This window comes from Neoarius graeffei, chromosome 6 (assembly GCF_027579695.1).
Source record: "Neoarius graeffei isolate fNeoGra1 chromosome 6, fNeoGra1.pri, whole genome shotgun sequence".
NCBI classification, from domain to species: Eukaryota; Metazoa; Chordata; class Actinopteri; order Siluriformes; family Ariidae; genus Neoarius; species Neoarius graeffei.
Window position 1 is genome coordinate 42,217,737 of NC_083574.1, and position 25,288 is coordinate 42,243,024.

The 25,288-nt window shown below is 43.8% G+C and overlaps 1 protein-coding gene across 1 annotated transcript in view; it reads left to right on the plus strand.

The window, feature by feature from the left end:
• nup205 (nucleoporin 205) overlaps positions 1–25,288 on the plus strand; it is a 91,771-nt gene that overhangs the window by 50,633 nt on the left and 15,850 nt on the right. The window contains exons 18-32 of the mRNA XM_060923680.1: positions 2,089–2,209; positions 2,365–2,446; positions 2,569–2,733; positions 2,845–2,969; positions 5,122–5,236; positions 5,321–5,470; positions 12,806–12,877; positions 12,968–13,125; positions 15,969–16,049; positions 16,312–16,503; positions 16,609–16,816; positions 18,058–18,156; positions 18,246–18,391; positions 21,858–22,049; positions 22,173–22,294. Coding sequence (XP_060779663.1) covers positions 2,089–2,209; positions 2,365–2,446; positions 2,569–2,733; positions 2,845–2,969; positions 5,122–5,236; positions 5,321–5,470; positions 12,806–12,877; positions 12,968–13,125; positions 15,969–16,049; positions 16,312–16,503; positions 16,609–16,816; positions 18,058–18,156; positions 18,246–18,391; positions 21,858–22,049; positions 22,173–22,294 — 2,028 coding nt within the window. The remainder of the gene's footprint in view (positions 1–2,088; positions 2,210–2,364; positions 2,447–2,568; positions 2,734–2,844; positions 2,970–5,121; positions 5,237–5,320; positions 5,471–12,805; positions 12,878–12,967; positions 13,126–15,968; positions 16,050–16,311; positions 16,504–16,608; positions 16,817–18,057; positions 18,157–18,245; positions 18,392–21,857; positions 22,050–22,172; positions 22,295–25,288) is intronic.

Consider the following 25,288-nt stretch of genomic DNA (forward strand, 5'->3'; position numbering starts at 1 on the left):
AAGTAGACGGCCTTTCAATTTCATGAAATTTGGTCATTGTGATATGTTTATTTCTGTAATATTAAAAAAAAGAAAAGCCATTCCCAAAAGGCTGGGAAGTTATTTAATTTGAGGCGATTCCTGAGCAAATAATGTGCATGAAATCGCTCGCTTCGCACAGTCAGGCAGACAGAGGAAGTCCGTGTGCGCATGCGCAGGTTTACCACCACCTTCTTTTCTTTCTTCTGTTGGGTTTCCCGGCATGCGGCATCCAGTGTTGCATTACTGCCATCTACAGGTTTACCTTTGACCGTGCACTGACCGTTACGTCATTCTGTTGCTAAACGAACAGCTGATCACACCGAGGTTCTCGCTGACTGCCGATATTTATTAGTTTGATCCTGCGTTTCCTTTCCTTCAGATATAACATAACGTCTTTTCTTCTCGCTTTCCGTTACTGTAGTCGGTCTTTCACGTTTCATTCGCACACTCGCGTCCTCCATTTTTCTCTCCTGTTTCAAATTTGTATCCCACAATGCCTTACGCGAACGGGGAAAGCCCACCACGTGATGCATGATGTAGTATCTTGTATTGCGGCATGGTGAAGCAGGAAAAAATAGTGGAGAATTTAGGGCCATGTGGCCTTAAATTCATTAATTGTTCTGTTTTAAAAACAAAAAAAAACACCCTAATAAAATTGGAAGTCTGTGATTTGAATTCAGTAGCTTTCGGTCCACTAAACAAAAATAATCGGGTGTCGGGGAAAATTCTTTTTATGAATGAATGAATGAATGAACCCTTTATTATCACTGTACCAGTGAAATTGACCATCAACCTGTCCTTACAGAGGGGGAACAGGACAGGAAGACAAGGATAAAAGAAAAGGAAGCACAGTAGTAACATGAGGAGAAAAAAAGCAACCCCCACATTATGCTCCTTGAGGAGTACAGTGTGGGAACGTTAAAAAAACCCCTCAGCACATAAGCACAAAAATAACACAAGTACACTTTACAACATGAAAAACTCGGGACTTGAAGGGGGGGGCGATCAGGGGTGGGGGTAAAAAAAAAAGGCGTGGGGAAGGGGTTTTGGGGAGGAGGTAGAGGTAACCCAGCGCAGCAAGCAGCCGTCCGCTCCTGCAGCCATAATGGCGCTGGTCACGCACCCGCCTGTCACACTGGGGGTGAAGCAGCGACCGCGGGAAGAGGGGGGGAGGAAATATGAGAGAGAGTCTAACAACAGTGTTCTCCAGGGGAATTGTTGCCCAGCAACGGCCTTGACCAAGGCCAGTGCTGGCGGAGAGCCGAAATAGATAAGATTGGAATTTGTTTGGTCTTGACGAGCAGACGCATTCCTTTGCACGCCTACTCCGTATGTTTGTATGTCCACTTTGTCCATTTTGGTCTCCAAAACGATCCAATTTCCATTGCAAAGCCGAAAGCTTCTCCATGATGTTATCCACGTTGCGGTTCAAGTTCTAAATAGCCGCAGTCTGAGTGCCGACAGCTCTGCCCACCGCTTCAATCATGTCGGGCAGCTTTATGGGGCTTTGAACAGCTGTCACCGTTTTCTGATTTCCTCGATAAACCAGGGCAATGCCTAATCCAATCAGCAAAAGTCCTGTAATCATGGTTCCGAATAGGTAGATGTCTTCAATGTCCTCCACAGAAAGAACCGCCAGGCACACGACCCGCCACCGCTCCCACTCATCCATCGTATAACCGGCTGCGAATGTTCCAGCAGGACAGGCTGGTTCCCCCGAACCCAGGCTTCTCGTCGAGAAGATTGTGTCAATCGCGTGAAGAGACCAGTTTATCAATTCCATGGTTTTTAGTTCGGAGAGCAATGCAGAGAGAGTCTCTCAAAAATGTAGACACGACAGACGAGACAGCAGAAGCAGGAAAGATAAGGGGAGGGAGAGAATGCGACCGCCTTCCGCAAGAGCACTGAGAAGACCTACACTTGAAAAATCTGAAAGGCAGTCTAGCTTTAAGTAGTAGTGTAGTCTTGAAATTCAAAATTCCAATTAGTATATATACTTCTGTAAAAGGTGTGTGTGTGTTATATAGCTTGTATACTCTGAATCTAATGGTCACTTCAAACCTACAGGTATCTGTACCACAGTAGTTCCAACCCCGATGCTGCGTTTCTGTGTGCGAAGATCCTGAGACATATTGCACGTTACCCCAACATCCAGTCAAGACTCGTTGGAGATTTCACCCATGACCAGGTGAGAGACCTGCTTCTCTGCTCACCGCTCTGTATTAGATTATAATTCTGTTCAACAGCAGCGTCTGGTGGTCTTATAGAGTGCCTATTCACTCACTATTATCAGTGTAGTGTTGCGAATCTACTCTAAAAGCTGATTTGCTGTGTTGTGAGCAGACAGTTAGCGAGAAGCTGATGGCTGGATTTGTGGAGTGCCTGGACAATGATGAGGCTCAGGAGGGTGTGGAAAAGGCAGATGGTGGGTCTGACTTAAACATGGCTCTTCCTAGTGATTTTGTGTAGGCAATTAACTGTTAATCACGTCTCTTTACTGCGTTTAAGTCGGAGATAATCCCGTACTGCTTTATCTGTGTAAATCAGACTCCGACCCTGAGAGGCATGTGGCCAGAATCCGCCACGAGACACAGATCCACATCCTGAACCTACTGATCACGTCTCTGGAGCTAAACGGACCTAACTTGGGCCTGTACTTGTTAGGCTACGAGGTCAAGAAACCTGTCTCGTCAACTAATTTACAGGACCCAGGTCAGTTTATTCACTCTGCAAGTTCATCGTTTATGTCAGAAATGTCTTGGATATGTTAAAATTTACGACTGAGAAATTTTTCTTTTTCTTTTTTTTCCTGGTATACTTCAGGGGTTCTTGGTTGTCCGCGTAGTTGCCTGCATGCAATACTCAGTTTGTTGCAGCGAGGCAGTGAGAGACGTTCTGGACCCGTCCTTACCCAGCAAGCCCCACATTTGGCTGAACTCTGCTATCAGGTGTCAACTTTTATAATAATGGCTTGCATTTATTTACAGTGAGCATTTTTATATCTAATGTGCTACAAGAAAGTACAACATAGCAGTAATGATGATGACAAAAGAGTGCAAAATGCTTTTTGTAAGAAAAACACAAGTTTAAAACTAAAGGGGTGTTCACATGGCAACTTTTACTCCAGTGTAGCACCAGGGCTGCCCCGGTAGAGCGTTCACACGGTACAAAGTTATACCGGTGTAGCCCCTGAAAGCTGCTTAAACCGGTGCAAATCTAACCCTGCTCGGGAGGTGGTTTAAGAAATTTACTCCGGAGTAAATGCTAGTTTGCGGGGCAGCACCGATATAAAATGGGACATCTGAATGCTACAGGGGTAGACTCACTACGCGTGAAGAGAGTTGATTACATATGGGCATTGTGTAAGGCCCACTTTACACGGGGACGGTATAAAACAAAAACGCAAAAGTCCGTTTTCGTTCTCACTTTTTTCCGCGTCTACACGACCGTTTTCAAGGAGGAAATCTGCATCTATACGGTGACGCATAAATGTCTCCGCTATGTCTGCACGCATGCGCAACGTCTTCTGTCTTGTCTGATCTGCACATCTGCGCTGCTGTTCTGTCAAGTTATCCTACCAAGCCTACTACGCATGCGCGAAATCCAGGAGGGTAGGAAAATTCAACAGTAGTTTTGTCCCACCGATCAGCTGGGCTGAGAGAAAATCGGTGAGAATTTCACGCATTTGCCGATTTTTATGTTTTGTGCGTATTGGTCGAGTCTTTGGCCGAGTCAAATAATTTGTAATGACTTGTTTTGAATAATAAAACGGTCTGTATGAGAACTTGCTAGGATAACTTTACAGAACACCGGTCCGGCTGAGGTACTGTAGTGCTCGAGGGAGGAGCAGGAGCAAACCGAAACTCTCTTAATCTGCCTTTATTAAGTAACACTCACTCTTGTTTCGGTGAAGAAGAGAAAAGGCAGTGTCCATCTCAGCAAAATAAACCCGTTCGGATGCTAGTTTTGTTTTCAGTCTCGGGTTTATGGTTTCACGAGCGGCTTGAATAGGCGGCGTGCGCGTGCACGTGTGTGTGTGTAACTTGGCGACACCAAACTGAGGAGCTCCAGCCGGGCGGGTGAGCAGGAAAACACATCTACTGCATTAAAACACAGAGCAGCTTGAAGGTCCGTTAGATCGATGTAATCAGACATGCTCTTACTTTTTTACTTACTTTCTTACTTCCCGGGCTGGCATGTGCAGTATATGACATATGACGTAAACGCGTACCCGACGTGAGCAGATCCGAGCAGAGTTTCGCGTATTGGGTAGTTTAGACGGATATGCAACGGGGGCCGTTTTTAACTTATCCACTCTGGAAGGCGTTTTCAATTTTATCCATTTTTCAGCCTCAGAAACGCCGTCCTCATGTAAACGAAAGGCACTTCTGATAAAATATTTAGTCGTTTTTACCCGACAGCGTCCTCATGTAAACGGGCCCTAATTTGAATCCTGGTATTTTGCGCTTCCAAAATGGCGAATATCAACAACAACAGAACTGCGTGTCTTCCAGTGTTGCCAGATTGGGCAGTTTTAAGTGCATTTTGGCGGATTTGAACATATTTTGAGATGGAAAACATCAGCAATATCTGGCAACACTGGTGTCTTCATCCATGTTGTTTTCCCGGCACTTGGTGATGCCATGACAACCGGGAAAAGGAAGTACATTTTCACGCATGCGCATATTTAATTTCCGCATTATTACTATCGCAAATGATAGTAATAATGATAGGAAATGATAGTAATAAAAGGAAATGATATCAAAACTTTATTACTATCAAAGGAAATGATAGTAATAAAGTTTTTGCTACTATTGCACGGTCGCAGAAACTGCCGTGTGACCGCAAGTGGGGCTGCACCGGTGCTAACACGCTTCTCTCTAGTAAGCAGGGTTGTGACGTGTGAACGCTGCGCAAAATTTACACCGGTGTAAGATATATCGCAACAAAATACATCAGTGCAGCATCGATGCAAATATGTGCCGTGTGAACACCCTATAAGACAAGGTCCGAAAAGGATCCTGTTTGATGTCTTGCAGATGTTTCAATGCTGTGTATATTGCTTATTCTACTAAAGTAAATATCTTCTGTGCTCTGTAGGTCATCTACCAGCTGTGTGCATGCGCAGACACCTCTGAGCCGACTATGCGTTACTTGAGGACCAGTCAGGACTTCCTGTTCTCTCACCTGAAGCACTTACCCTTTGTTATAGCAGGTTGGCGGCTCCAGTCACTAATAACTCCTCATTTCGTTCTTCATTAAGCGGTTCCTTGGTTCAGCCTTCCTCTTAATGTTGCAGGGAACGAGATTGCTGCGCTTAACCAGATGTCCTGGCTTTTGAAGACTTCGGCTATAGAGCTCAGAGTGACCTCACTGAACCGCCAGCGCTCGCACACTCAAAGGCTGCTCAATCTGCTCTTGGATGACCAGCCACACATGCAGAATGCAGGTATTACATGAGCACAGATAGAACGTACAGAGCGTCGATGCCTTTTCAGTAATAGCGGCGCTCTAGCCTGGGCCCGCCCATCCTAAGCGTGACGCAACACGAGGGCCTGTTGCGAGCTTAGTCTGGCCAGGCAGGCTATCTCCAGCTCTTCCAAGCTCCTGAAAAATCGGGAGCCAATCAACTTTGAGCATCTCCAACGGCCCTGGGTAGAGGCGTGTTCAAGGCAGTGATGTAGTAGAACTGCGACCGGAAGCCATAGATTGTTTACAGAATCTATGCCGGAAGCGCTTCATTCACGCTTCCGCATCTATTACGCATAGATGCTGTATTGAAAGCATTCAACGGGAAGTTCTCATTGAAAACGGAGCAAAGAGCAGCCCTGGAGGTATTTATTGAAAGGAAGGACGTTTTCGCCTTGCTCCCGACCGGCTTCGGTAAGAGTTTAATCTACCAGTTAGCCCCGTCGCGTCGCATACGTCAGAGAAAAGAGTGATGTGATTGGTTTAAGCTTCGTCACAGCCTTTTCTGGCTTCGACCAGTAGCAAACTGAGGCATTTCAGGGAGGCGGGTCAACCACGGGCTCTGGGAAACGGTTGGGATTAATATCTTGGCCAGACCAATAGCTCGGAGAGCTTTGAAGTCGCGTTAGCCAGGCTAGCGGCGCTCCATACTTAAGAAAATATGGTAACCCATTGAGTTGATTTTGCATGGAGACACAGGGATCCCAGCCATGTCCGTCCGTCCGTCCATGCCCCTCGCGATTCTGACTGGCCGTTTGATTTTGGCGGGAACTAGAAGCGCGAGCGCGCCTGCATAACTTATTTTTGTCGACAGATAATTTCATATTTATCGGGTTTTTCCACCGGGAACAACTCAAACAGCGCAACAAAATAATCATCATTTTTACAAACTTTAAAAAGATGTCAGCACAATTTCACCAAGGAGAGAAAGATGAAGTCAAAACCGGGAAGAGCGAGAGAGTTTTGACAGAGGAAGAAAAGGAAAGAAGACGTGAAGGAGCGAGAGAAAGGCAAAGAAATCTTTCACAAGAAAAGCGACTCGCTGAAAGAGAACGAAAACGTGTAAAAAATGAATTGATAGAAATAATGAGTTGTAGGAATTTAATTCTAAATAGTGATGTTGATTTTTGAAATCACTGCGAAAAGGGTGGCTTGCCCTCTCCAGGTTGGTGGAGAAGTCCTGCCTCAAGTGGAAGAGTTTAAGTATCTCGGGATCTTGTTCACGAGTGAGGGAAGGATGGAGCGTGAGATCGACAGGCGGATCGGTGCAGCCTCCGCAGTGATGCGGTCGCTTTACCGGTCCGTCGTGGTGAAGAAGGAGCTGAGCCAAAAGGTGAAGCTCTCAATTTACCAGTCGATCTATGTTCCAACTCTCACCTATGGTCATGAGCTTTGGGTAATGACCGAAAGAACAAGATCGCGGATACAAGCGGCCGAAATGAGTTTCCTTCGCAGGGTGGCTGGGCGCTCCCTTAGAGATAGGGTGAGAAGCACGGTCACTCGGGAGGAGCTCGGAGTAGAGCCGCTGCTCCTCCACATCGAGAGGAACCAGCTGAGGTGGCTCGGGCATCTTTTTCGGATGCCTCCTGGACGCCTCCCTGGGGAGGTGTTCCAGGCATGTCCCCCCGGGAGGAGGCCCCGGGGAAGACCCAGGACACGCTGGAGGGACTATGTCTCTTGGCTGGCCTGGGAACGCCTCGGTGTTCTTCCCGAGGAGCTGACCGAGGTGTCTGGGGAGAGGGAAGTTTGGGCTTCCATGCTTAGACTGCTGCCTCCGCGACCCGGTCCCGGATAAAGCGGAAGAAAACAAGACGAGACTGCGAAATCCTTCGGGGTCTGACAAGTTGACCTGAATCCAGTCCGCGTTTTCATGAATCGTGTATCTTTTTTGTTTTCAAAACATTTTGCTATAAATCCCTAAAGCACACTGTAGTTTATAGTAATAAAAAGAATAATATTCTACATCAGAGCCTAATCTAGGGCACGTAATACGCGATAATACGCGTTTTTTTATCTGTCTGTCGCACATACACTTTTTGGGCACGAGAGTGATATCGCGTATCTATTCATTTTGTCGCGCATTTATAAGTAGAGAGCGTGTAGTCGCGTTTTACTGAATCTTGTGCGTATCAATTTGTCAGCACCCGCTAGCAAGCACTGCGGTAAATATAGCGTTGTTTACACGCCAATCGGAAAATATCGGAAAGGACCGAAGTATTCCGAATGGTTTATTTAGCGGGTAAAACAGTTTTGTGAGCTATTATATCATTGGTCACTGAACCGGAAGGCAGTGTATCTCAACCAGTCGTGTGAAGTGTTTTAAACATACCCAAAAGCACATGGCATATCGTTCTGTCTCATCCAAACATAACAATGTCAAAACGCGTGGTCACGTTGAAAAACCTTTGGACGAAAAAAGGAAACAAAACGAAGACACAGAAGTGAGTATTATGTTATGAATCATATTCAAATAGTAAAGGTGCTTAGTTTGTGTACAAATATGATCTTAGAGTAATTATGACAGTGTGAAGACGTACTAAGTCATGTGATTCTGATTGATAATGGTTTTTGAAGTTTGAATTTGATATTTTCCTAATGCCAATATACAATTAGTTTGGTAATGTTTGGTATTATGTAAGTTTTATTTAAAAATATTATGAGCTATATTTAATCTGTTCTTGTGTAATTGTAGGTCCTGTAAGATTGTAAATGATAGAGACTTTATACTTTTTAGGAAGTCTGAATTTTGAGATTATCTCCAGTCATTTATGTCAAAATCTAGTTTAAACATGGGTAGATTGTTTTTAATGTTTTTCACTTTCATGAAAGGTGGTCTGAACAAAACAAATATGATAGCATTTTTAAATATTTGATAGTGATTTTATTTTATTCAGAAAGTCAGATTTTTCATCTTATTATTAATTAATAGTGGCAAGACTACATGGATTTTGGACTTAACTATATCAAATGATGTAATATTAACCTAGTCATATTTGAAATGCATCATTATGCTACTGATGGTCAAATAGGTAAAAATAGGCTAGTCACATGATTTATAGTAAAACAGTAAGCTAGTCATATAACAGAAAACTAGTCATATTTGTAAGGTTTTGCAGTATATAATTCTTCATATAGTTTTTGATCTAAAATCTTTACATTTTTAAAGTTCAGATCTGATCATAATGTTTGTGCAATACTATAAACTGTGGATAAGTGTTTGCTGATATGGTTTTCATATCACTGTATTAAAGGATATGTATCGTGCCATAATTATGATATTATATAGATTAACATCTGATATGAATGTTTGTTACATGTATTTAGTTTTATTAATAAACCTGTTCTGTTTATAGATGCACTCTTGAAAATATCTACTAATGTATTACTTATTTTTCTGTCCCCACTAACTGGAACAAATGAGGGATATTTTTACCCATGTTAATATTTTCTGTCCCCTGTTTCTACAACTAGTGAGGGATCTGTCCCCTATTTTCAAATTCCTAGATTAGGCTCTGTACATGTGAGTTTGGAGAAATGTATCTTCTCGTGATGAAATTGAAACACATCAAAGTACATCATCTGTTGCATGCAGGGCTCGAAATTAACTTTTTTTCTTTGTGTCCCCCAGTGGTCCCGAATTCTGTGTTGTATTGTCCCGAATGGAAGCAATAGTGTCCCCATTTTTTTCCTCTCTGAAATAACCAGTGGTTATCATATGAAGTTACTATTATATTTGTAACTATGCGATTTTGAACCCTTTATATCATTTTTACAATAAGTCACAAGACACAAGCGACACATGTCCTATACATCATCTACTTCAAAATTACAGTTATTGCATTTTCAGTTTATTAAACTTTGGCGATCTCACTGTATGAATAGATACCCGTTTATTTAAAGGGGCCAACTAGCTCATTCAGAAAATGTTTCAACTCCCTACATCTGCAGTACACTTTAGTTGAAAATAAGACCCCTTTTATGTTCATTTCATCTACTTATACCTTGAATATCTGTTGGCACTTATAAGGCCAACTTATAATTTTCACCATTACCGTTATCCATTTTTATGAACTTTCCGTTATCCATTTTTATGAACTTTCCGTTATCCATTTTTATGAACTTTCCGTTATCCATTTTATGAACTTTCGCTGCCGGGTGCAAACGTTAGCACCATCAGCATAGTGGCAGGTCCGAGCCTAGTTGTGCTGCTGACTGACTAAACTTTCTGAACTAGAAAGACACCAAGAAAACTCACTTATTCTGTTGAACGGTATCTTCCGTCAATATCATCCACATCATTCCTGTTGTATTTTATAACGTGTCTAACAGTGTTCATTCAGTTCATTCAGTTGCTAGCGTTGCCTGCAGACCAGGCGATGACACTTTGGATCCTGAAGGTCCCGGAGACGTTATGTCTGGGCTTTCAGTTTCTTCCCCGCGGTCGGTCCGCTTCAACCACTTCAGCATTTTTGTTCTGGCAAGAGTCGGCGCAGCGTGTGCGGTAGCAATTCCATTCCAAGTCCATATAATGCGGACTCCGGCCGAAGATTCTAGAACAGAATGCGCTGCTCTGTAGCCTACGGATGCAGGGGCATCGAAAGTGTAGATACTAATGTATTTTTCGCTGTAAACGTTTTAAAATTAAAATTGACAAATTAGGTGAATGTCTACGTATGTGTTACGGCTTTGTAAATAATATTAATGTAGAACTTTTTTTCTAGATCTATTTTTTTCCATTGTCCCGGGATTGTCCCAGATATGATAATTTTGTGTCCCGATGACATTTTTTATGGTCCCCGGGACATCGGGACACCGTTAGTTTCGAGCGCTGGTTGCATGTTTGTTTTCATTTGAATGGAAACTCCGCTATTAGGTAGGACCTCATTTTATATTACTAAGCGGTAGATGATGTGTTCGATGATTGATTTATAAATGAAAAAGATTCTGAACGTATTTGACTCAGATGAGTGAGACATGCAAAGACTGGCTGAAGCAGTAAAGTTCTGAGTAGGCTGTGTATGTGTGTGTCCTGTCTATCCAACCCCCCCACCCACCCACCAACCTTGAGGATGAAGACAGTCGTGAACAGACAGAGCTTGTCCAAGGATAATATACAGGGTGTTTCAAAAAATTTGAGATGTAAATATCCCAGGAACTACATAGTCCAGGCAAATGAAACTGACCAGGCTTAATGTTGAGCAATATAAGGTTTATTCCTCAAAATCTGAACGAGAAATTCAGAGGTATTCAGTGGGATCCATGAACGATTTCACAAATTTTCAATATGTGCGCCACCTGAGACACACACAGCCTTCCTCTTTTTGAACTTTTTGTGCCGTGTCCAAATCTGCATTGCAGTTGGTGCATTTTTAGAGAATTCTCTCATAAATGCACGCTGCACAGTCTTGTTCGAGCGCACTCTAACACCCAAAACACCTTTTCTTTTCCAGTGAATGGCATTTCTATACCTAAAAAGATCAAAACAAAAAATGTAAAATTTTGACCTGTTTCCACACGCGCTGTTCAGATTTGAGGTCAATTGAACGAGAATTGGCAAAGTTATTAGATTGTGAACTGATATTAAATTTTTTGAAACACCCTGTATATTCATTTTCTGTTGCACTACCGTTCAAAAGTTTGGGGTCACCCAGACTATTGTGTGTTTTCCATGAAAAGTCACACTTTTATTTCCCACCATAAGTTGTAAAATGAATAGAAAATATAGTCAAGCCGTTTTTCTGGCCATTTTGAGCATTTAATCGACCCCACAAATGTGATGCTCCAGAAACTCAATCTGCTCAAAGGAAGGTCAGTTTTTTAGCTTCTCTAAAGAGCTCAACTGTTTTCAGCTGTGCTAACATGATTGTACAAGGGTTTTCTAATCCTCCATTAGCCTTCTGAGGCAATGAGCAAACACATTGTACCATTACAACACTGGAGTGAGAGTTGCTGGAAATGGGCCTCTATACACCTATGGAGATATTGCACCAAAAACCAGACATTTGCAGCTAGAATAGTCATTTACCACATTAGCAATGTATAGAGTGGATTTCTGATTAGTTTAAAGTGATCTTCATTGAAAAGAACAGTGCTTTTCTTTCAAAAATAAGGACATTTCAAAGTGACCCCAAACTTTTGAATGGTAGTGTACCTTGCTACTACTTGTAATATATGGTGAAAAGAAATACCAAAACCAGCACTGCCACGAATATATATAAAATACCTCACTGGATACGAACAATCGCGCACTCTGATTGGCTACTCTACTACTAGGCTGTCAGCTCATATACCGTGAGTAGAGAAAAACAAAATGGCGGCGCGTGTTGCTGAACCAACTGAAGACGAAATAAAAACTACTTGAAAACAAAACCCCCAAAAAATACAAACAAAGCAACAAAATATGGAATAAAAGTATTTGATAAGTGTGTGTAATATATATATTTCACTAATTATTACTATTATAGCATTTTTCACAAACTGCTACTGTCATTTTGCCGGTTTGTTTTTAAGCATTAAAATTAGTTGGGTTGTTTTTTTTTTTTTTTTTTTTAAAAAGACTGGTTCAAATGCTCAAAGAAGTTTGAAAACGACATAACTAAAATGTCCAAGGAAGAATTAAATAAATGTCTAAAGCTATTCTGGGGCGGCACGGTGGTGTAGTGGTTAGCACTGTCGCCTCACAGCAAGAAGGTCCGGGTTCGAGCCCCGTGGCCGGCGAGGGCCTTTCTGTGTGGAGTTTGCATGTTCTCCCCGTGTCCGCGTGGGTTTCCTCCGGGTGCTCCGGTTTCCCCCACAGTCCAAAGACATGCAGGTTAGGTTAACTGGTGACTCTAAATTGACCGTAGGTGTGAATGTGAGTGTGAATGGTTGTCTGTGTCTATGTGTCAGCCCTGTGATGACCTGGCGACTTGTCCAGGGTGTACCCCGCCTTTCGCCCGTAGTCAGCTGGGATAGGCTCCAGCTTGCCTGCGACCCTGTAGAAGGATAAAGCAGCTAGAGATGATGAGATGAGCTATTCTATACTTAAGCACAACAGCAAGATGGTGCTTTCTACAAAAAAAAAAAACACTACTAAAGTCAATTCATGCAGCCATCAGTAGGTTTTTTAAGAAATCCGCCTCAGCGGAAATGATTTTGTATAAAGCACTAAGAGTTTGTGTTAACCCCCATTACTCCAGGGGAACTTCCTAACAAGCTGGGATATGCAAAGAAAAGCATTTCGTGCTTCTGTAATGTATGTGACAAATTAAGGCTTTCTTTTAAAACAACCTGTCAAGACTTACAGATATCGCTTTGCTTCTTTTTCCTTTTCCAGATGGAGAGATGGGTATGGAGGATGAGAGCAGATCTGTTAGTGGCTTCCTGCATTTTGACACGGTCTCTAAAGGTGCGTTAAAGCCTCAGCCTGCATAAACGCACGGGCTTCGATTTGAGGTGTCGAAGTTAAAATAATGCTGTCGCAATCTTGTGATTTTAGTGCGCAGGAAGCTGCTGAGTGTTTTGGATGCTATAAACTTCAGTCAGGAGGTGCCTGAGCAGCTGCAGCTGGACTTTTTTGAGCGCACTCAGATCGAGCAGGTCATCTCCAATTGCGAACATGTCAACGAGCAAGGACACACCGTCTGCAACGTCAAGGTTTGTGTTAGCACAGAGCTGTGCAGTTGTGTGTGTGTCAGGGGCGTAGCTGGGAGGGGGAGTTCTGGGGTGCCCATGACCATGCTTTTTTTTTCAATAGCGGCATAAGAATATTAGAAAAGCGCCCACTGTAATTTTTCTAACCCTTTTTTAATTTTTTTTTAAACTACCTCAGCCTCATTAGGTATAGATGAAAGTCTTCCGGATTTACCTGGAAATCCGGATATTTGACAAAACTCTTGAAAATCTCCGGTTTTCCGAATGGAGAAATTTATTTTTCGGATTTTTCGCGTTCCTAGACGTGGCGTAACACTTCGCATTGTCCTTGCCTGGGCGCAGTCCTTAAATAGCCCAAACATAGTTCATTGATTAAAGACAGGTGTTCTTTGTTAACAGCGCACAGGACCCAAGGCGCGCGCACGAGCTAAGGTGCGCAGGACTGACACCGTTCTGCACAAGCGCAACACAATCGCACTACAAAGCGTGGTCAAGCTGCCAGTGTAGCTGCAGTCTCTTTAGTTGCGAATTACGAGTATTTCCTCGTGTGTTAATAATTTGCCGTGTCAAAACAAGCGAAACTTTCCTCCTTCTTTTGGCGTGAAGAGAGGTAAGCAATTTATTATATATTTTTCCCCATCAAAGTTGCATTTTGTGGCTTCGAAGCTAGGTTTTAGTGCCGTTTCTAGAACACGTCATCAAGAAAACGTGGAAGAAACAGCAATAATGGCAGAGCCGGTTTCTAAGCTGCCTAAAACTAGCAATGGTAATTTATTTTTTGTTACATAATGCACTCAGGCTGCCAGTCAGTGTGTGACACACACACGCACCTGAAAAATCCTAGCTACGCCCCTGATTTACATGAGAAATTTGGTATTCATTGGTGTGTTTAAATTTACAGACAATACGAACTAATGTAAACAATTGGCTTCAACTCGCATAAATATGAATTGGAAATGTTTAGTTCACTTTCACTTCTGCAAACACACAACTCTGCTAAAAGATTGATAAACGAGGCTCAACGTCCCCAACACTGAAACCTGAAAGCTTTAGAAACTCTAACAGACCTTTACTTTTTAACAGCACTGTTTTGGGATTTTGCTGAGTTTACCTTCAACTCTCTGATATTTTTTTTTTCAAAGTAATGAACTGTGTAGCAGGAAAATCACCGCGTTTTCTAAATGCACTCCTGAAAATTACTCATTAACCAGGGGAATTAAATTTGATATTGTTGACATGTTAATCATTAATGTACATGAAAGAAAAAGGCTTAAAAGTTATAACTTGTTTTAGGGAAAATAAGTACTAAAATGTACTAGAATGCAGGGTTTTGCGTGTTAACATTTTTTCGGGGGACGTGCCCTGCCCCAAAAAAAAAATCTTAGTTTGACTTTCAAAAGTTCAGGATTTTTTTTTCTTTGCTCCACTTTCATCTCTAATTAGGGTTTCTATAAGCTTGACTTCCTGTGGTTTGGGTGCGAAAACCCGGTTTGTCAGAGTGTGTGCGGGAGAGGCGGATGTAAATGCAGACGTGTTAAATAATACACAGTGCAATATGAGCATAAAGTGCGTGAAATGCACACAACAGGCAAACAGTCCAAAACAGTAGGCAAAGTCGTAATCGAGGAAACAGGCAGGAGGTGAATTGAGGCGCGGACAGAATATCAGCGGCAAAACTATACAAGATCAAGGGACGAGAAACAGGAGTCGAAAAACCAGGAGGTCAACAAGAACAGGGCCAGGAAACAAGGCTCAGTAAGGCACACTAGACGCGGCGTAATACTTCGCATCGTCCTTGCATGGGCGCAGTCCTTAAATAGCCCAAACATAGTTCATTGATTAAAGACAGGTGTTCTTTGTTAAGCCAGTATCTCACTGGGCTGCGACAGCCTGTGACTAGTTGGAGACACAACAATTGTGATAAAATATGCGAATTTGCAACAGTTTTCACTTGGAATCGCACTGAATTGATATTCGCATATTTTATCGCAGTTGTTGTGTCTCCAACTAGTCGCAGGCTGTCGCAGCCCAGTGAGATCCACTCGCACTTCCTGTCTCACGGAAACTGACTTTAGAAGGGTTCGCGACAGCTTTGCGACGCATTTGCGACCATTTTGAGAGAAATTTTGTCGCATGAAGTTTTTGAGCATATTCAAAATTTCAGCAACAAAGGAGCGACTCAACGCGAGGAACTTGAGAAGCCCCGCGAATGTTTCAAGACACTTTTGAAACTCTCTCGCGAATGACGTTTGCAATTTGTCGCATGCTGTCATAGCCCAGTGAGATACTGGCTTTAACGGCGCGCGCAGCCCAAGGCGCGCATTCAGGTGCACGAGCCAAGGCGCGCAGGACTGGCACAGTTCTGCGCAAGCGTAACACGATCGCACTAGAAAGCGTGGTCAAGCTGCCAGTGTAGCTGCAGTCTTTTTAGTTGCGAATTACGAGTATTTCCTCTTGTGTTAATAATTTGCCGTGTCAAAACAAGCGAAACTTTCCTCCTTCTTTCGGCGTGAAGACAGGTAAGCAATTTATTATATATTTTTCCCCATCAAAGTTGCATTTTGTGGCTTCGAAGCTAAGTTTTAGTGCCGTTTCTAGAACACGTCATCAAGAAAACGTAGGAGAAACCGGAATAATGGAAGAGCCGGTTTCTAAGCTACTTAAAACTAGCAATGGTAATTATTTTTTTGTTACATAATGCACTCAGGCTGCCAGTCAGTGCGCCCCCCCCCCCCCCCCCCCCCCGAAAAATCCTAGCTATGCCCCTGTGTGCTGTTTCCATGTTCTTCTTCCAGAAAGCAAAACTGCTTGTACTGCTGATGACACTTTGCTTTTCTTTGCATCAGTTACTGCACAGAGTCTTGGTTGCAGAAATCAACGCTCTGCAAGGGATGGCTGCTATCGGGCAACGACCTCTGCTGATGGAGGTTGGTGTTTGTTCATTTTTCAGCACTTTTTTAGGGGGCTTTTATGTTGAAAATGAAACACACTCTTAGAAATACAGACGTAACTTCGGATCTCTAACTTGGATATTTAGTATCCGTGAAGATCTGTGTGTCTGACATTTATTTTTGTTGTTGACATACTGAGTACTGCAATGCTTTTTGGTTGGGGCGTAGTGAAAAGTAATATACATATTGTGCCATTTAAAAAAATAAATAAATAAAGTGCTTTCTTGTTCTGTGACAGGAGGTGAACTCTATCCTGCAGCAGGTGGTGGAGAGGAACCGGGTGCGACGCAGCCTGAGCGCCAAGCGCCATGCTCTGCAGAGCTGGAGAAGCCTCGTGGAGACCATCCTCACTGCGTGCCCTGTGGAACTCATCCCAGCCGATCAAAGACAGCTCATCATCCGAGACCTGCTCCTCGACTTGCACGACAAAGTACTGCGCAGTGTCATTTACGCCCTTGTGTTGTTAACACTTGTATTCCTGTGTGTGACGGGTTTGTATATTTATTTCACATCCCGGCTCTCGCCTTCTTTTCAGGTTCTATCAGAGGATGTTGCTGTTGACTTGATGCCAATTGTCGCCGGGGCCGTGTTCACCTTGACGGCTCATCTCAGCCAGTCAGTGCTGTCTGAGCAGCAGCAAGGGGCCGGACTGGAGGGTGGGCCTTCTTCAGGGTTCGCCTCTATTGCTAACTCAGCCCTTCACCTTATTCTGAGGAAGCTGCTGGACTTTATCCTGTGCACGGGTGTGTAAGCTTCTTTTAAAAAAAAATTTTTTTTTTTCCTCCGTGCTCTCACGGAAGGCGGTCGCATTCCTCTGCTCTCCTCTACTCTCCTCTCCTTTTTTTCCTGCTTGTGCTCTTTGTTTCATCTCGTCTGCCTATACTTTATTTTTTTTTTTGAGAGACTCTCTCCGCATTGAATTTCTAAACTAAAAAAGCCTGGATTTGATAAACTGGTCTCCTAACAAAATTGACACAGTTTCTGGGTTCGGGGGAACCCACCTGTCCTGCTGGAACGTCTGTGGAGGACATTGAAGATATCTACCTATTCGGAACCATGATTACCAGACTTTTGCTGATTGGATTAGGCATTGCCCTGGTATATCGAGGAAATCAGACAACGGTGACAGCTGTTCAAAGCCCCACAAAGCTGCCCGATATGATTAAACCGGTGGGCAAAGCTGTCGGCACTCAGACTGTGGGAGAACTTGAACCACAACATGGTTGTCATCTTGGAGACGCTTTCGGTTTTGCAAGGAATAAGTATTTCGGAGACCGAATTGAATTGAACAGAATGGACGATATGGACGAGTGGTGTGGACGTGTAAAGACTGCATCTGTTCAAAAGACCAAACAATCTCTATCTTATCGACATTCGGCTCCCTGAACAGCACCGGCCTCGATCAGGGCCGTTGCTGGGGCAACATTTCCCCCAGAAGGTCACTGCTGGGAGACACTCTCGCATTCTTCGCATTCCTTCCCCAATTTTCGGCGGTCGCCGTTTTTCACCCCCAGTGTGACAAGCGGGTGCGTGACCAGCGCCGCTTGCATGGCTGCAGGAGCGGACGGCTGCTTGCTTGCGCTGGGTTACCTCTACCCCCTCCCCTCCTTACCCCTTCCCCTCCACCCCTGATTGCCCCCTCCTTCCCCCCTTTCCCCCCCTCAAGTCCCATGTTTTAAAGTGTACTTGTGTTATTGTGTGCTTGTGCGGAGGTTTTTAAATGCTCCCACACTGTACTCCTGATAGGAGCATAGTGGGGGGGGTGTTCTTTTTTCCTCATCTTTCCTCATGTTACTACTGTGTTTCTTTTTCTTTTATCCCTGTCTTCCTGTCCTGTTCCCCCTCTGTAAGGACAGGTTGATGGTCAATTTCACTGGTAACAGTGACAATAAAGGGTTCATTCATTAAAAGCAGGCTATCAGGACTACTTTTGTTATTGATGTCCAAGTTGCTAAACCGTAACATATTGGTCGAACTGTTCTAGGTGGAGGATTCCAGCGTCTGCGTGCTTACCTGTATGGCTCGCTACTCTATTACCTACAAATTACGCAGAAACCTGAGGAGCCGAACACACTGCAGACAGGTAAACCACGTGCACATGACTGTTAAGTGACATGTTGCTGCCCTGACACTAATTGGGAATAGTTACACACACAATTTTGTCATTTGTAGGAGCGTCGATGTGGGAGCGGCTAACTGCTCCAGAGGATGGATTCTCTAAGCTGCAGAGAGAGAACCTTGCCATCATAGAGAGTTACGGCACTGCTCTGATGGAGGTGGTGTGCAGAGACGCCTGTGATGGACATGAAGTAGGCAGGGTAGGAGCAAAATTATAGCCTCGTTTTGCACTCCGGAGTTGTCATCTGTCTTTAGTCCTAATGCTGAAAGGATTAAGAATTGATGTTTCTGAAAAACTGTTTCTTTCCCATTTCCCATGTTGGGGAAAACTTGTAGCTTGATGTCTGTCTGTTAGAAAGCTCTGACACTGGAGACTCCTTCCAAAATGCTAAATAAACGCCAGAGAAGAGAATTCAACAGTGCTGTGGTATACACATTATTCTGAGTTCTGAAATATAGGTAGCGTTTAAAAATTATTCACAGAAGACGAGGTGAATAATAGCCGAGACAAAGTCGTGGTTATTACCTCGCCCGCGGTGGGGCGAGGGATTGTAATCAGTGCGGTTTATTTGTCTGTCTGTCTTTTAACAATCTAGTGTCTAGACGGTTGCACTGATTGACTTTACATTTTCAGCGTAGGTGCATAACGGTCCATAGATTACCTGATTAAATTTTGGGGGTAATCGGGTCAAGGTCACCAGAAAGGTCAATTTTTATTTTTTTATTTTATTTATTTTTATTAACGATAACTTTCTTTAAAGGGTGGCACGGTGGTGTAGCAGTTAGCGCTGTCGCCTCACAGCAAGAAGGTCCGGGTTCGAGCCCCGTGGCCGGCGAGGGCCTTTCTGTGCGGAGTTTGCATGTTCTCCCCGTGTCCGCGTGGGTTTCCTCCGTGTGCTCCGGTTTCCCCCACAGTCCAAAGACATGCAGGTTAGGTTAACTGGTGACTCTAAATTGAGCGTAGGTGTGAATGTGAGTGTGAATGGTTGTCTGTGTGTCAGCCCTGTGATGACCTGGCGACTTGTCCAGGGTGTACCCCGCCTTTTGCCCGTAGTCAGCTGGGATAGACTCCAGCTTGCCTGCGATCCTGTAGAACAGGATAAAGCGGCTAGAGATAATGAGATGAACTTTCTTCAAATTCATCATTTTGACTTCAAACCAAAACGTGCATCTTTCAATTCCTCTTCCAACCATATGCTGCATGATGGGATAGCTTGGACTCTTGGTTTCTGTAGCAGTTGAGGGTTAAAGGTCAGGGTGGTCAAGGTCATCGGTCAAAATAGCATTTTTCATTATAACTCAAACGGTTGCCGATAGACAGATTTGTACTATTATGAGCATATAGGAACTCCCATATGGCCTTTCATTTGGCACCATGATCTTTGACCTTGAGTGACCTTGAAAGGTCAAACTCAAGGTCATGGTTTTTCAAAGGGTTATAACTTTTAAAATGGTCAATGATAGCCAGATGTTTACCATTATCAACATATAAGAAGCCCCGTATGGGCTTTCAGTTGCCGCCTTGACCTTGAATGACTTTTTGAAATGTCAAACTCAAGGTCATGGATTTTCATAGGACTATAACCTGACAGCTGATGATTGATGAGGGTAATATTTCTCAACATATAGGTAGTCTCATATGGGCTTTCTTTTAGCACCATGGACGTTGACCTTGAAATGTCAAACTGAAGGCACGAAAATAAGTGCTGCTGGGCGAAGTATGTTTTAAATGGTTGTTAGCTGTAAACAGTGGAAGATACAGAATTCTGGACTCTATAAGCAGCACATTGCACATGCAATATAACAATGTTCTTTTATTTAACACATTGCCGTAAAAGCTAAAATAATATGAACCGTATAATTATGTAATAGTTCAAAACTGCTAAAAGAACACACAGGACGCGCGATTTCCTATCATCACCTCTGTATTAATTAACAACCAGACGTTACTGAACATTTTGATAAAGCAACGTGATCTCATATAGCTACTTTGCTAATTCTCCATTCTTGTATTTAAGTGTACAGTGGTGCTTGAAAGTTTGTGAACCCTTTAGAATTTTCGATATTTCTGCATAAATATAACCTAAAACATCATCAGATTTTCACACAAGTCCTAAAAGTAGATAAAGAGAACCCAGTTAAGCAAATGAGACAAAAATATTATACTTGGTAATTTATTTTTTGAGGAAAATGGTCTAATATTACATATCTGTGAGTGGCAAAAGTATGTGAACCTTTGCTTTCAGTATCTGGTGTGACCCCCTTGTGCAGCAATAACTGCAACTAAATGTTTCCGGTAACTGTTGATCAGTCCTGCACACCGGCTTGGAGGAATTTTAGCCCATTCCTCCGTACAGAACAGCTTCAACTCTGGGATGTTGGTGGGTTTCTTCACATGAACTGCTCACTTCAGGTCCTTCGACAACATTTTGATTGGATTAAGGTCAGGACTTTGACTTGGCCATTCCAGAACATTAACTTTATTCTTCTTTAACCATTCTTTGGTAGAACGACTTGTGTGCTTAGGGTCGTTGTCTTGCTGCATGACCCACCTTCTCTTGAGATTCAGTTCATGGACAGACGTCGTGGCATTTTCCTTTAGAATTGGCTGGTATAATTCAGAATTCATTGTTCTATCAATGATGGCAAGCCATCCTGGCCCAGATGCAGCAAAACAGGCCCAAACCATGATACTACCACCACCATGTTTCACAGATGGGATAAGGTTCTTATGCTGGAATGCAGTGTTTTCCTTTCTCCAAACATAACACTTCTCATTGAAACCAAAAAGTTCTATTTTGGTCTCATCCATCCACAAAACATTTTTCCAATAGCCTTCTGGCTTGTCCACGTGATCTTTAGCAAACTGCAGACGAGCAGCAATGTTCTTTTTGGACAACAGTGGCTTTCTCCTTGCAACCCTGCCATGCACAGCATTGTTGTTCAGTGTTCTCCTGATGGTGGACTCATGAACATTAACATTAGCCAATGTGAGAGAGGCCTTCAGTTGCTTAGAAGTTAACCTGGGGTCCTTTGTGACCTCGCCGACTATTACAACGCCTTGCTCTTGGAGTGATCTTTGTTGTTCGCCCATTCCTGGGGAGGGTAACAATGGTCTTGAATTTCCTCCATTTGTACACAATCTGTCTGACTGTGGATTGGTGGAGTCCAAACTCTAGAGATGGTTTTGTAACCTTTTCCAGCCTGATGAGCATCAACGCTTTTTCTGAGGTCCTCAGAAATCTCCTTTGGTCGTGCCATGATGCGCTTCCACAAACACATGTTGTGAAGTTCAGACTTTGATAGATCCCTGTTCTTTAAATAAAACAGGGTGCCCACTCACACCTGATTGTCATCCCATTGATTGAAAACACCTGACTCTAATTTCACCTTCAAATTAACTGCTAATCCTCGAGGTTCACATACTTTTGCCACTCACAGATGTGTAATATTGGATCATTTTCCTCAATAAATAAATGACCAAGTACAATATTTTTGACTCATTTGTTTAACTGGGTTCTCTTTATCTACTTTTAGGACTTGTGTGAAAATCTGATGATGTTTTAGGTCATATTTATGCAGAAATATAGAAAATTTTAAAGGGTTCACAAACTTTCAAGCACCACTGTATAATATTAACGATGCAGTGCTTTTTGTCCATCACAGATGTTGGCTCTGGCTGTGCTGGACAAGGTGTTGTCTATAGATAAACAGAGCCAGTGGCTGGTCTACCTGTGTAACAGTGGCTACCTACGCGTCCTGGTGGAGAGCCTGAGGCAGGACGACGCTGCATTGCAAACCCTGCTGATGCCTCAACCGCCTCTTTTCAAGCCTTTATATATCTACAAGTCCAAGATGGTGAGAAAACAACACTGTACTGTTTTTTTTGTTTTTTTTTTTTGTTTTTTTTTCCTGTTGTATGGCAGGTTACAAAACATGCATTGTTTCTGATGCCTTATGAATGTATGCGTGTAAATGCAGGCGCTGCTGACCCGCGTGGCTAAAACGGCACAGGGAGCCGTGGAACTGTTGTGCTGTGGTCTGGTGGCTCAGCTGGTCGAGTGCCAGGTTTTCCACATGCTACCTGAGAACGACTCACTCAGGTGAGAAGGGGAATCAGGTGACAAACACTTAAAGCAGATATGCAGAACCTTTGTTTTTAAATACATTTCTGAGTGGATAGTACCGTATCTCCACCCTTGACTCTTGTATGCTGCATAAATGGGAATTTAAAAATATGTTTTTGAGAGTTAAAATCGACCGCAAAGTTGGCATTGGAGCTGCCCGGCTGAGCCAGCCAGCCCTGAGTGCGTGACATCACAGCGGTAACCGGTTTTAAGGCCGAGGCCTTTGACAGCTATAGACTAAAGCCAGACTCGGCAGGTGAGAGTGGTTGCAATGGCCTCTTTGTTCGGATTTAATGGAGAGTTTTCAGATTTCTCAGATAGTAATACATCTGACTGTGATAGTCCTGAAATTGGAGTGTGTGTATGTGTGTATATACACTACTGCTATACATGTAGAACCATATCAGTTCGAACCATCGGAAAGTGAATCTGATAGTAACATGCCGGCAACGGAGGCCCCCACCTTACGAAATAAAGCCAGAGAACAGAGCCGTCTAGAGAATTGGATGGAATTGAACTGACAGTCTCATGCGACTCTCATTAAAACAGGTTAGGTGTTATACCTTCTGCAACATACATGTACATGCATGCATTTTCACTGATGAAACGTAAAAGGCTAATTAAATAATCAGATGAACTGAGACAATCACATTCTGAAGCAAATTAAATAATCTTATACCGGTAACTTCAACACACAATACAAGTTACATGGATTAATCTAAATGCAGGTAAACGACGAATGATGATATGATGTAACCAAACGAGAGTCGCATCTTACCCGTCTGTGTTCTCGCTTCTTGAAGGCCGATCTTGTGGCCGATTTGTTTTGAAACAATCTGACTTTCAGTTGTTCGTTCATTCGCTTCTTCCACATAAAGGCGAGATATTGCTGCTGAGGCAAGCATATCCAGGGGAGAAATCTGACAACTGGTCCACTCATTCTCCATTTTCTCCATACTGAGTACTCCGCCATTACTGCTCAGCTCACACTCCAGGAGAACTGGTGCAAATAAACTTGCTTTCCTTTAATTGTTGGTACTGCACCCTCTTTCAATACGGGCTTATATCCAACACTCCTCAACAGATCAGAGGTCTCGTACGAGAGTCCTCAGTAAAATGAGCAGAGGAGAGACCACTTCGTAGCCACCCAATGTGCCCGTGAACTTCTCGCAAAACGCGTCCAAATCTTTGTGGTTTGAACGTTCTTGGGCCATGAATGCAACGTAAATCCACCTTCTGTCGTGTTGCTGCACCCGCCAGCAACACATCTACGTGGCATGGCGATAAATTATCTCAAAATGGAGGATCAGAGTAGCAGTCAGCTCTGTGTTTTAGTATTGCAGAAATGGCGATGAGACTGATAGACTTCCTGCTGTGACGTTACGGACATCAAGGTCATTCACTCAGACCGCTACCTATATGAATCACTTTAATCGTAAAAATTACTATATTAGATTTATTGTTAACACTTAAAACTATTCCTGTGCCATTCTTGAGGTCTCAAGGCATTTATAAACAAAAGTGAGGCCATGGCTCTGCGTATCTCCTTTAAGGTGTAGTTTATAGATTGCTTGCTGTGTTCTTTGTAAATCTCCTGATGCAGCTTAGATGCACAACGCTCACTCATTATGTTTGAGATAAAAAGTAAGATGGAGTTTTGTCAGTGTAGAAACCTTTCATTGGTACCTGTTTGGTATGCTTAATAGATTGTGAATGTACTTGAGGTGAATCTGGTAATATGTTAATACATTTCTTGATTTAAATTGGCCTTTAATGAGTGAAAAATGGTGTTGTAGAGGTCAGAACAGGTGGGTGGAGCACAGAAGTACGGCAGGCCAGAACTGAGTTCCAAAAACTCTCTTTATTTGCACTTTACAGTCGCAAACATGCACACGCACACACACATCAGTCATCTGGTTCGGGAGAGAGCCCGCTCTGCTCTCCCTCTCTTCCTTAAATAGCGCGCGGTCACTGGGGAAGACACACAAACAGGTTAATTCACTTCAGGTGTAGTGATTCTGCCACTTACCTTCCATGACTCCGCCCTCCGGTCACAGACCACCGCTTGACCACACCTCCACTGCCACATACCCCCACCGCCCGACTCAGGCCGGGCATCCTGCAGCCGACTTCCCCCGACGGGAGAGGAAGTCCGCCACGACCATCTGTGCCCCTGGCCTGTGGACCACCTTGAAGTTAAAGGGTTGGAGTGCCAGATACCAACGGGTGATCCGCGCATTGGCATCCTTCATGCGGTGGAGCCACTGGAGGGGCGCGTGGTCCGAACAGAGGGTGAAAGGGGCGTCCCAGCAGGTAGTAACGGAGGGCGAGGACTGCCCACTTGATGGCCAGGCACTCCTTCTCTATGGTGCCGTAGCGCCCCTCAGGCACTGACAGCTTACGACTTATGTACAGCACTAGGCAATCCTCCCCTCCACCTCCTGGGACAAAACAGCCCCCAGCCCTCTGTCCGACGCGTCCGTCTGCAAGATAAAAGGGAGAGAAAAGTCAGGGGAGTGTAACAGTGGCCCCCCACACAGTGCAGCCTTTACCTCAGAAAAAGCCCGCTGGCATTGCTCCGTCCACTGGACCGGATCTGGTGCCCCCTTTTTAGTGAGATCAGTCAGCGGGCTGGTGACGTCCGAATAATTAGGTATAAACCTACGATAATAGTCAGCCAGCCCCAGGAACTGTCTCACCCCCTTTTTGGTCTTGGGCCTCGGGCAGGCCGCAATCGCTGCCGTCTTATTAACTTGGGGACGCACCTGCCCATTGCCCAAGTGGAAGTCCAGATACCGTACTTCCACCCGCCCAATCGCACACTTCTTCGGGTTGGCTGTGAGACCCGCCCGCCTCAGCGACCTAAGGATGGCCCTCAGGTGTTGGAGGTGCCGCGGCCAGTCATTACTATAAATAATAATGTCGTCAAGGTACGCGGCCGCATAGGTGGCGTGGGGGCGGAGGACCCTA